Source organism: Nuphar pumila, unplaced genomic scaffold, assembly GCF_984573655.1.
Source record: "Nuphar pumila unplaced genomic scaffold, dmNupPumi1.hap1.1 HAP1_SCAFFOLD_1050, whole genome shotgun sequence".
NCBI classification, from domain to species: Eukaryota; Viridiplantae; Streptophyta; class Magnoliopsida; order Nymphaeales; family Nymphaeaceae; genus Nuphar; species Nuphar pumila.
In genome coordinates, this window is record NW_028323575.1 from 9,575 (window position 1) to 22,556 (window position 12,982).

At 52.3% G+C, this 12,982-nt stretch overlaps 1 protein-coding gene across 1 annotated transcript; it reads right to left on the bottom strand.

Moving 5' to 3' along the window:
• Positions 1 to 6,347: 6,347 nt before the first annotated feature.
• LOC149809566 (uncharacterized) lies at positions 6,348 to 7,067 on the bottom strand. Its single transcript, XM_089994770.1, has 2 exons — positions 6,795 to 7,067; positions 6,348 to 6,704 (listed from the first exon to the last, which is right to left on the bottom strand). Exons 1-2 carry the CDS (start codon positions 7,065 to 7,067, stop codon positions 6,348 to 6,350), a joined length of 630 nt encoding a protein of 209 aa, XP_089850896.1.
• Between the last annotated feature and the right edge of the window lie 5,915 nt (positions 7,068 to 12,982).

Sequence of the window (12,982 nt, forward strand, 5' to 3'; positions counted from 1 at the left end):
TAATGATCTCGAGAAACATCCCGATAACGTGACCAGCAATGCAGTCGAATCATAGCGTCAGACCAGCGACAGCACCGCGAAAGAGCCGCATGTTCTCAAGACAAGTAGCCTCGGCATATTGTAGCAGCTGTGCAAGTACATGGTGGATTGCCTCGCATTTGTGGAGAGAGCATGCGTTTGCTGCCCTCTATACGCGACAACCCTGGTCCCTCGCGCCACCATCGTGTCTTTCCAGTTTCCCACAGTTTGAGATCATCAGTGACGCATATATATTCCATGGTGGAAATTATCAAGAGCGAATTAGATCGCAAGCATTATCGCTATGTCGAGGTTAGTCTTCCTCCCAACCTCACTTCCAGAATGTCGCACAAATGGGATGCCAATCATGAAGTTGCATGCTTATCCACAAGGATCAGACGTCGCTTGTTTTCAACTCAATTTGGTCGCGTTGGTGGCATGCTCTTACCACAACTCATCATGTGGGTGAAGGTATTGTGGGTCCGGAATATTCCCATCTGTACCCTATCGAGAAAGCGTCAGGTGCCTCTCGAACGCACACTCTGATCAGTGCAACGCTGCATGGTATGATCGTGTATATATGTTCGCAATGCATCTAACGCATTTCCATCTCCTTCTGTTCAGGGAAACGAATGTCGTAACTCGTGGAACTCAACCGGCTCGCAGGCCCTCGACGTCGTCTAATCTAGTCTGTACAACAGTCAATGGACATGGACGTTGGCATACGTTCCCTCATGGACGCTTGCGTGCAGTTGCCGAACGGCGTGCGGGGACTGCTCGTGCACTCGCCAAGCAGCGACAAGTCCGTGAAAACCAGCTCCAAAAGCGAATGGCTGAAAGGCCATCCTGGTGGAGGCGACGATGGTGACGATCCCGATGGAACATCTGCAGCTGCAGCTGTGGTCCAGGTTGGGAGCTTTTCAGATCCCATGGAGCTTCAGGTACGACCGATAGTGACAGAAACGGAAGGAGATCCGGTAGTGACTAGATAGCGACGTATCGGACGGAGACCCGATACTTTGCATTTTGCACACGATGTTGCCGATGCATGCGTTACGCGTACAGCGATTAATGCAATCTGATGGAAACGTGCGGCATCAAACCTGTTAGCGCGTAGGTCCTCATGCATTGCGATGTCCCTATCGCTCGGGCTGCCCGAGTCCGGCAGCACGCACCGTCTTGGTCGCTGCACACCCATTGCGAGATACCACACGCAAACTGTCACATCGCTGGCCTGGTGCTCAGGAAAGCGTCGTAGGTGCAGCAGCTGCCGTGGCAGGTAGGAGCGGTGGTAATGATTCCCAGCAGCCAAACCGCGCCATGGGACGCAGCAGCCAAGCGCAACGCATTTCTGGGGTGAAAGGGCACTTGCGCCCCGATGTGGTAGCTTGCTGCCACCACGATGTTCTCAGTGGACCTCGTTCATACGGGAAGAGTGCCTTTGGCGCATACGGGCGTGCTTCTCAGCAGAGGGGTTGCTGCCAAACTGAATCGCTCGCATTCTTTTCTTTTCGTTCAATCATCCAGCCTGATGCAGAGAGCGTAGTATCAGGCAAGAACATGTTTGGTTGTTGAGTTTCCATGTACAGGAGTGTACACATGTACATTCTCATACCCTGTGGTACGAAGGATATGCGGTTTGGCCGAGAGGAGGACTGAAAGCTCCTGGAGCAGGGTGTGTTTGACCTGTGCTCCGCATCCAAGAATGTCGACATGGCCGCCTCTTTCACGGTCTTAAACCATTCTGTATCATTGTGCACATTGCAGGGCCTCTCGCATTTCGTGGAGCACATGCTCTTTCTCGGGTCGGCCAAATTTCCGGACGAGGCTGAGATGGACGCGTTTCTGTCCCGAAACGGCGGAGGCTCCAATGCATGGACGGATGTTGAGTACACCTGCTATCATTTCGACGTGGACTCAGACATGCTGCGTGGCGCCCTCGAGCGCTTTGCGCAGTTCTTTGAGGCCCCCCTACTGCAACGAGACTGCATGGAGCGGGAAGTCAACGCCGTTGACTCGGAATTCACATCCGCTTTGCAGTCTGACCAGGTATGCCTGCTGCCCTTGCGATGCAAGCATGTGTTTGCAGTTGGCCTTTCGCCAGGTTGAGTGATTTGCAGGTCCAGATGCCTGAAAATGCATGTATTTTCGGGGCAGAGATGAGGGCGGACCCCATCCAGACAAAGAGCTGTTGTCCATCCCTGGAATGTGACCTCGTCAAGGCGGACGCCTTCTATCCATGGGCTTACAGTCTGAATCCATATTCCTTAACCAGCAGAGGAGCAGACTGGTCAGCGCAGCTCCCAAGTCATCTGTTACGGTGGCAACTGTTGCGGAGACAGTTGGACAATCTGCAGGCAGGCAAACCATGGCATCTAAAGCTTTCGATCATCTGACAGAGACAATTCCCAAGTATTTCTTGTAGTTGCCAACGTCCATGTGGATGCGTTCATGTTGTCAAAAGATACATCATCATCAGCCAACCTGGTCTAGAAGACCCGCATTTCAAAGGAAACTTGCATCACATCCCTGCTCGACGGGGCTCGGAAATCGCTGAACAAGTAACTCTCCAAATCGGTGTGTTTGTCATTAGTAAATCCATCTCGTAGAACAGCTGAGAGACGAACTCTCACACGCATGCTGCAGGGCCGTTTGATGCAGCTCCTCTGCCACACAGCTCGCGTAGGCCATCCGTTTGGCAAGTTCGGCTGGGGCAACAAGGCGAGCCTGTGGGACATACCGCAAGCAGAGGGAGTAGATATCCACGGCACGCTTTCTGCGTTTTATAAGCGTTTCTACGGCGCTCAGAACTTGAGGGTGGTCATCTATGGAAGCGAGGGCCTGGACGAACAGGAACGAACCCTGAACGAGCTCTTTGCTCATGTGCCCTGCGCCCCTGTGAACGCGCCCTCGTTTGAGGGAAGTGGGTTTCCCTTTGAAGGTGCGTGAGGGGACGAGATGCCCGGACCGCGTTCAAAACAACACAAACTTTCCCCCTGACATGCTCGCTGTTTGTTTGAACCAACGCGCCCCCCCCCCGCTCCCTTGGTACGCCCCTTCCCCCCTGGCCGGGGTATGCGCTGCAAGAGCTGGTAACGCAGTTTGCTGCATCGCTGTGTCTGCTTGCCAGAATGAAGGAGCCATCTCATTTGCTGCTCTGATGTTTGGTTGGATGATGACATCGTATGTTATCAGTGGGGTATGACATACTGCTACAAGTCGGATGCTAATATCAGGCAAAATCGACTGCTCTTTGATCATTCAACCGGCGTGTTGATATATGTGCGGGTTGTGCTTGCATCACGAGGGATGGTGAGCAGTGTGCTTTTGTCTGTTCTCAGAGAGCCCTGTAGTTAGACGTGCTCTGCCAAGGGCTTGCTCGTGGCAGTGCTGATATCCCTGCAGTGCTTCGCCAGATTGGGGTTCGACCCCCGTTTCTGCCCCAGATAATCATGCGCTTCTCAGGGATACAGACTCACGGGACACAGACCCATTTCCTGGCGAAGCACTTTGACCATGCCAGGGTTAGGATTGTGGAAGGACGTTTCCAGAGAGTGCATGCCTCCGGTATGTGTTGACGCCCAGTTTCCTGCGATAGGTACGTTGATAAGCCGAGAAAAAGACTGAATTCTTGGCACAGTTGATTGCCAATGTTCGTAATATTGCCTTGAAAAACAGCGCCGTGTAGGCCAGATGTTCTACATGCTGCCGTCCGCAACGCACAACCACCAGCTCACCGTGACATGGCAGCTTCCCTGTCAAGCGGAGTTCTACTCAAAGAAGTCGGACATGTACATCGCTCGGCTCCTCAGCCACCAGGGAAAGGGCTCCCTTCTATCTGCGCTTCAAGCCAAGGCACGCGCCCACCTTAGCTCCCCTTTTTGCCGCTCTAGGTACCCTGACCCCAGAAATTGCTGAGTATTGTTGTCACATGCAGCCGACCTGAACCGCAGCCCCCCTACCCTTATCACCAACATGTCGATATAACAGCGAATAGAATTGCAGGGCTGGGCCACAAGCTTGGAGGCAGGAGTTGAGGACGACGGCTACTCGCAGAATACGACGGCCTGGCTGTTTCAAGTGGAGATCTGCCTCTCTGAGGCCGGCGCAGCTGCGTGTGTCTCCACCGACAGCGGCCTCACTCTTTCCCCCCTCGACGTTGTGTTTGAGTATCTCTCACTCATCCGGAGCGAAGGCGTGCAGCAGCGGATCTGGGAGGAGATGGCCAACATGGAAGCTGCGCATTTCAGGCGCGCCCCCAGTGCGCCAGAGTGGGTTTTGACCCCAACATTTGTCCCAAAATTTCATGTGTTTCTGGGTATCTGGACCCGAACAATCTTGCGAAGGATTGTGCGGACATCGTCGCAGATGTTCCTTTCTTTCGTGCGGTTGGCATGGCCGCGAATAGGCGGTGTGTGTCTCAGGGGCCGATATTGTTCAACGCACTGACCAGACTATGGGGGCCTTTTGTTTTTTCAAGTAGAAATCACTTCCATGAACGCTTGCCTTGGGTGGTGGTTATGGTAGCACTGCCTCCCAATTTGTACTTGGAGTTGCTGATGTCTATGTGAAGGCTGCAGTATTGCACGTGTCGTTTGCAAACCCGTGCAAAGGTGCATCATCATCGGATGACCGCACTCCATTTGCTCACTTTACTGCAGGTTTGAGCAGGAGCCAGATGATGTGGGTGAGTGGGTGTCGGAGCTCGCCCCAAAGCTGTTGAGGTTCAAGCCCGAGCACGTGTTGATTGGGGACTACCTATTCTCAGAGTTTGATGCTGCGCACGTGCACAGCCTTCTTGAGTGTCTCTTGCCGAGCGCAGACAACGCTTTCCGCGTGGATCTGCAAACCAGCAACTTTGACAAATGTCTCGACGGTCTCAAGGCGTTGAGCAGCCTGAAGGTAGGTCCTTGCGAGCAAAATGTTGCGACACACAGACTCTCAGCAGATCATTCAGGTGCTTGAGCCGTCCAGCAAAAGCTGCTGACAATACAAGGGAAGTAACCAAGTTATTTGGAGCTTTTCGATTAGCTGAATTGGTGACACTAGATCAGGCTAGCCTGTCATGAACGCGTGGCCGCTTGCACGAGCCACAACTTGAAGGGAGCGCCTGTACATTACGGCATTGCCCCTGCATAAGCCGATGCTGAGTTTCCGAAGCGCGTTGGTGACAAGTCTGTCCTTGATTGCATCTCCTTCAGCACTCGCTGTTGTCGCCAGAGTATGGAGCAGCTCCATCGCCGGCTTGCCCAACATATGATGATGATGATGTATCTTTTTACAACACTACCGCATCCACATGGACATTGGCAACTCCAAGAACTACTTGAGAATCAGTACTACCATTAGTTTCATCTGAGGCAAGCGTACCTGGACCAGCCTGACTTACCATATCCTGACCTGACATGTCTTCTTCATCGTCTTGTACCCTGCAAGAAAGGAGATCAGCCACGGCTGACCAAAAACGGCCCGTCAATTCCTTTGGGAGATCGTCGCAAACCATACTCAAAATCGTTGTCAAGAGATCAACTCCCAACAGAGATTCCAATTTAGTTGCAAATTTCCTATCTTGTGGTCCAAGACCTCCAACCGCTTCAAGAAATTGGTCCATATTAGGCCACAAGCTGGGACAATCCACGGTGCAGTGATCACAGCCTGTGTGAGCATCCCCCAAATGCTCATCGCAGTCAATGCAGTGATACTGAGAGGGATCAACAAACTCGTAAGTTTGGCTTTGAAGTCTGCTTCGAAGGGGAAACAGCTTGCCGCTTCTGGCGCTCATGATATTGCGAGCCTGAACAGAGGGCAAGCTTGACAGATATGGTGCAAGACCACGTGGTTGCCCGCCAAGGCACACCCACTTCCAAGGCACTGCAGAGTGCGGCGCTGCAACATATCTGGCTTTCCCGCAAATTAGGTGCCAACTTCAAATGTTGTCAAGGAGGTGTTGCCTATCAACCTGATCAGTAGGCAGCACCTCTGCGTCCTGCACTGGCATATTTATCCCCTGCACTCCTCCTGAGATCTGGAGGAGATGCGCCTAGCGACCAGCTGCTTTGTAGGGGCTGTGAAGATATCAGAGATATTCAGGTCGTGGCAAATGTCCGCTGAAAATTTCTGCACCTCTCCTTGCCAATTGGCCCCTACCCTCGGGCGTTCGACTGCCCGATGCCCGGGGAAACGACATGCTTTTGCCAATTTACACCATCGAGTACTTTGTAAAGTGGTTTTTTTAAATGCTTATCGTAGCATTGTTTAGAGGCATCCATGAGAAGCGATGGGCGCAATAAGCCCATGTCTGTGAACAAGACATCCGAGGCAACTTGCAATTACTGCAAACCCATCACCGCTCGCATCGCCTCCTTTGCGGCGACATCGAAGCAGTGTCTGTTGACTTGTGAGGTGGACCAAACCTCACTGCCAAGTAGAACTGAGCTGTAGATGAATGTCTGGATCATCATGGTGCGGGTCTTGATCGGGATTCGGTGGCAAGCTAGGAGAGGCCTCCAGTACCCCAAAGCAGCCTGCATTTTGGCCAGTGCTTTGCTCGCATGCAGATCCCAAGACACATTTTCTGTGAACCAGGTTCCCAAGTACATGTGTGATTGCACCTGCGACAGAGCGTTTCCATCTAGTGTCCAGGTGTTCATTCGCTGCTCAGCTGGGATGCTTGCTGATTGACCTTCCTAAGGATGGAAGACCATAACAACGCTTTTTAACTTGTTTGCATGCATACGCCAGCGTTTCAACCACTCCGCCACATGGTTGATGCTGACTTGTAAGTCCTGAGGATCAGCGGTCAGACCGTTAAGGTCGTCCGCATATGTAAGGGCCCTGACTTCGACCCCTTGCGATATACAAATTCCTTTGGGGCTGCCTTCCGCATGCAACGACTCCAACAAGTCGTCGATGTATATGTCGAATAGTAGGGTGGAGAGGGGGTCTCCCTGTCCTACGTCTACCATCAGTGGGAACGACTCCGATATCTCACCAGCAATGCGGACCGAGGATTGTGGCTTAGAAAACAAGTCCAGCAAGACCCGCCACATCTTGCCTTTACACCTTTAGCTTTCAGTTTGTAGAAGAGACCTTCCCTCCATACCACATCGTAAGCCTTCTAAATGTCCAGGAAAAAGGCGTAAAGGGGCCGCTTTGTTGCACCTGACTCATTTACCATCTGAGCCATTGTGAAGTTTTGGTCGATGCAGGATCGTCCTTCCCGGAAAGCGCATTGGACTCGTGAAGCCCTACCGTGTTTCAAGCCATAGACGAACCATGGTGCTGAACAGTTTGCGAATGATAGAGATGAGCGGAATGCCACGGTAGTTTCCTGGGTCAATAGATTCGCCTGCTTTGTACAGACTCACTAAGGTCCCAGTCCCCCACTTCGTCGGATCACTCTCATTTTGCCAAACCCGATTTAGAAAAGACAGCAGACATATGCATCATCATATTCCCAAGTAGTTCTTGGAGTTACCAATGTCCATGTGGATGCGGTAGTGTTGTAAAACAATACATCATATGTAAACTCAGGTTCATGAAATTTGCTGAAACTTACGGCAATGCTGCTGCAATACTGCCGTGGTGTCGCGGTAGGTGACGAGCAAGGCAACGTTAACCAGGAACGAGGTTGGATGGATGTCTGACATCGCCTGGAGTGAGAATGCAGACTGACACGGAGCCTTGGTTCAAGTACAAATTTGCATCCGTCGCAATTCCAGAGGCCCTCACGGCAAAGTGGCGCGCCGCAAATGTGGGCGCTGAGTCAGGAATGACGCTGCCCCGGCCCAACGCGTATGTTCCCAGAAGCTTCTCCCTTGTGAACCCTGGGACACAGCCCGTGGGCCCCCCCCGCCTCGTCATCGACGACCCTGGGCTGCGCCTCTGGCACAAGACCAGTGTGAAGGAGCTGAAACCACTTGCCTCGGTATGTTTTCCGCGCTGCAGTTGATGATTCTGGTGTTTCTGTTGCGAACACTACAGCATCCACATGGACGTTGGTTCCTTCAAGGAGAACCAGTACGATTCCACCATGCTCTGGTCAACTTGTCCCTTTGCTCCGCAGCGGCCTGTACCCTTCAAAGTGATGAAGACTCTCCTGTCTTTCAAGACCTGCGATGCTTCAAATCACCTCAAAATGTGGCAGGGTTGTGCCAGCGATGCCTCGGAAAGAGGGGTAGCAGATGGTCACACTGATGCTGCTTCCTCCCAGCACACGCACCTCAGGAGAGTATTCCGAAACAATTCACATCGCTGAACCTCTCACTGGTTGTATGGTAGCGCATGGACATGACTTGGCGGCCCCAGACAGCTTGCGGCAGACACATGCCAGCTTTGGTGCAAGCTTGTGCAAAGCGCAAGCTGCGCTTGGTAGCAACGCTCCGCCCAATCGGTCACTTTGCTTCGCAGCACTGTTAGCTAGGTTTCTAGCAGGCTCTCCTCGGCAGCAGTATGTCGCTCAATCAGTACCTTCCCTTGCAGCCCTGCATTTTGTGTCTAGCTTCGCATGGCAATCCTTGGCAGCAACGCGCTGCTCAACCGTTCCTTTGCTCTGCAGCTCTTCGGACAGCATTGTGCGATTTGAGTGCCGAGGCTATGCTTGGAAGCAATGCGTAACCAGATCGACGCAAATGTCAGCTGTGCGCAATGTGAGTACACTTCCGAAGCTATCCTTGACAGCTTTGAGTCACTCATTCGGTATCTTCGCTACGCAGGTCTTCGTCAAGCTGACATCACCGCATGAGTACTCATCACCGTCATACGCGCTGATGACGTCGATAGTAGTCGAGCTGTGGCAGGACGCAATGCAAGAGGACGTGCACGAAGCAGACCACGCGGGGCTGTCCGTGGAGCTGAAACCCCGTGGCACAAGCGGCATATTGGTCACGTTTGATGGCTTTTCGGACAGGCTGCCCATGCTCGTGGAGCGCATGTTTGAGGGCCTTGCTAGGATTGTTGGGGAAGGGGGCCAGACACCGACCACTGCGATGGAGGTTCTCTGTGAGAAGCTCTCTCGCCACTACTCCAACTATGATGTTCAGGTGCGTGAGCCCCGCCGACACGTTCTCGAGACAGCCTGCTGATGCCGTGCGCAGGTTGCTCTCTGCGTCAGTCTCTGGAACAACTGCCTAGGGGTTGTTGGTAAAGGGGCGGCATGCTATTGGACGCACGATGGTTGCCAGTGCGCCTACAGTATCCTTACACTTTGCCAGTCGTACGGTGCTACACTATGCTTGAAAAACACTGCACACAATGGTTTGCCGCTTGGTGGCCAGTGCATGTCTCTGTGGTGAGGGTTATTGCCCAGCAGACCTGCCCCAACCCGCAGTTTGGGAGTTGTTCTTAAGCCTGTTGAAGAAGAATCAACATGATCGGTCACCTTTGATACACGTTCGTTCCCCTTGGTTGTACGTCAACAGTACAACATGTGGATTTTGTCCTCAATGAAGGGCAAATAGTCATCCCAGTCCTTCAAATCAGCTGACAAAAAGTGCTGCAAGGCTGTTGCGATGACCTCATTGTACCGCTCCACCTGACCATTGGTCTGGGGATGATATGCGGCGCTAAGCTGAAGATGAATGCCAAGTCTTTGGCATACTCGCCTGAAGAAGTTTGAGTTCCGTTGTGGACCCCGATCGCTGACAATGGCTGAGGGCATGCGATAATGTGTGTCACTTCAGCAAAACGGTGAGGTTAGTCGCGGCACACAAAACATTTGACACTCAGGGGTTTGCTAAGCTGTTCATTCGAGAAATCTTCCCACATTATGGTATGCCCTCAGCCATTGTCAGCGATCAGGGTCCACAATGGAACTTGGACTTCTTCAGGGAAGTATGCCAAAGAATTGGCAATTATCTTAAGCATGGAACCGCATATTGATCCCCACACCAATGGTCAAGTGGAGCGGTAACTCTGACTGCCCTTTTTCGTTGTCAGTCTTCATGATCTATGCGACATAGTACAGATCATCCATGTTGAGAATCTCATGCCAGGTCAGGCTACGGTCTGCCAGGCCGCTCTGGTCCTGGAACGCTTGCCTCGGATGATGGCAATGGTAGCATAACTCCCAAGTAGTGCTTGGAGTTGCCAATGACCCTGTGGATACGTTAGTAGTATACTTTCTGTGGATGCGGTACAAGGTTGCATTATCGATGAGGTATGATTGCCGCCGATTCAGGTGGACTTGCACGCGAGGCATCTGCTGAAACACATCATCTGCGAGACGTACTATGATGCAACTCGCCTGGCATCAGAGGTCGCTGAGTTTGACTCGTCCGCCCTCAAGCAGTTTCTCTCGCAGCTGCTGCAAGACATGCATGTGGAGATTTTCGCGATCGGGAACCTCCTGGAGGCTGACGCGCGCTCGCTCGCCGTGAGTGTGCACGCGCAGCTTCGTCATTGCGCACTCGCGGCCGCGGCTCGCCCGTGCCAGCGCGTCATGAAGCTCTGCGAGGGGATCACTTACGTGCACAAACGCTCAGCTGTCAACCAGTACGAGGACAACTCGGCTTGCGTCGTGTACTTCCAGGTGCGTCCAGCCGTGATTGCTGATTCAAACAACTGCACAGTCTCTTCTCCATTTTTCTGGCGTATCTGCCACTGGCCTTCTCCTTTCAACGGAGTGCTGTAATTGTTTTGGCTTATGATGTCTCCTGAGAACGCGGCTGTGGCGATGTAGTTTCCAGTGGCGCATGTGACACATTTTGGCAGCCTATAGTCTTTAGCCTGTAGATGACTCAGTCGACAGCCATCTGCAACTGTGGCGGTTGAATCTGCCTGGACCTGGATGCAGATCGGCCTGGAGTCCCCGAGGGCGCGAGTCATGACTGAGCTGGTAGTTGCCCTGCTGGGGGAGCGGGCCTACGATCAGCTACGTACGAAGGAGCAGCTGGGCTACTCCGTAGCCGTGGAACTGATGGACACAAGCGGAGTCTTGGGCTTCGTGATTTGTGTCCAGACCAAGCACTCCCCTGCTAAGGTTGACTCGCGAATCGATGCTTTCTTATGCGCCTTTGAGAAGGGACTGCCCAAGCTGAAGAAAGACGAGATCGAGGACTACAAGAACAACGTTGACTCGGCAAATTCAAAGGTGCTCTTCATCTGCCCTTGCTATTTGCGAATTCTGTTGAATGACAGGGTGCAAAATGAGGAATGTTACACCGCTCATCAGTATCTCTGTTAAATAGGTTACTCAGGGACTAGAAGCACGAAGTAATGTATGCCAAGCACTACATTATATACTGCTACACTGAGGACACCTATCGTAGCTCTCAGCAATGCTCCTGTTATGCACGGAACCTCACTCGAACGTTCCGTTCTCGTGATGCATGCACTACGTAACCTAGGACTCTCGTAAGCGTCCAGCACCTACTGACTAGCTGATATTCATATCTCAACACTCCCCCTCAGGAGGTGCTGAGATATGTTTGAGGACAGCAAACATACAGGCACAAAAAACCCTATGCAAATGCTCCCCCACTTCAGTGCACTGGAGAGCCAACAAAACATGCAATGCTCATGCAGAACACTAGGCATATGCACTCTGCAAATGCGGCAATGGCTCACTCAAACTACGTAAGCGCCCATGCAAAGTTCTCATGCAACAATGCCATGCTTTGCAATTCCACAAATGGAATCCTCACAGTCACGAAGTATAGGCAGTTTGAAGCTTGTGCACAACGTGTGCAGCCAGCTCACAACTTGAAGACAAAACAGGTCTCTCCTGATTGGTCTTGAAACCTCTAGAATGTCCTTCACGCTCGAACCCCATCTCGCAGTTCTGAGTCATGCTAACTCCACGCAGCGCTACCTTGAACCTCTTCTTCTCGACAAGTAGCCCACTCGCCAGTCATCTTCTCACTTGACGAAGATACTCCATGAGAACGTTCCACAACCATCCTGGTCGTGCCGAACCTTGTAGCCTAAGACGCGACGCTTTCACACGAAGCTCGCGACTTGTCGTCCATCGAACGACGTCTCAAAGCAGCAACAATTGGCAAGCATGTGATTACGCAAACAGCCTACGAATGTGCAGCGTGTCGACAAGCGATGCCTAGTTGTAAGCACCTATTTAATGTTGAAGTATGACAGGGTGCAAAATGAGGAATGTTACACCGCTCATCAGTATCTCTGTTAAATAGGTTACTCAGGGACTAGAAGCACGAAATAATGTATGCCAAGCACTACATTATATACTGCTACACTGAGGACACCTATCGTAGCTCTCAGCAATGCTCTCGTTATGCACGGAACCTCACTCGAACGTTCCGTTCTCGTGATGCATGCACTACGTAACCTAGGACTCTCGTAAGCGTCCAGCACCTACTGACTAGCTGATATTCATATCTCAACAAATTCGAGTACATTATATCCTGCATTCAGTCAGGTTGCTGCTCTCCAGCAATGTCGAATGTTCCACCTTGTCTCGCCATGGACCTCATCAAAGCTGACTTTTCTTCTTACGGCTCACGCGCTGGTTCGTCGACAATGCGACGCCTTGTGTGTTTGCGATTTGTGCCACGGCCGATTGCAGTGGTAAGGATAATATGCCAGTGGGTCTGTGCAACCTGCAGCGGTTCGGGGCGCTGGGGAAGCAGCACAATAACTTAGTGAAATGCCACTTCAAAGAGCTTCAATGGTCGGGTTTGGTTGTGACGACACGTCTGGTGCCCCAGGTGAATGAAAGCTCGACGCTGGATGAAGAGACTGACGAGTACTGGCAAGCGATCGACAGCACAACGTATCAATTTGACGAGGCAGCCCGAGCGAACAGCGAACTCAAGCGGATCACGCTCAAGGACATCAAGCCATGGTTTGCAAAATACGTCTCCCCGGGGTCCCGCTCGCGCCGAAAGCTTCTGATTCAGGTGGTAGGCCGCGCCGCTCAAGAGGGCGCTGTGGGGGCTGTCACTGACCACCTGGCAGCTTCCCGCCATCACAAGGTCAACGCTCGTGAGGTCATCAT

Coding starts and splice junctions, on each gene's coding strand:
- LOC149809566 (XM_089994770.1), bottom strand. CDS start 7,067: ATGTGGCGGGTCTTGCTGGACTTGTTTTCTAAGCCACAATCCTCGGTC. Junction 6,705..6,794: donor CTGATCCTCAGGACTTACAA/GTCAGCATCAAC, acceptor TTCCATCCTTAG/GAAGGTCAATCAGCAAGCAT.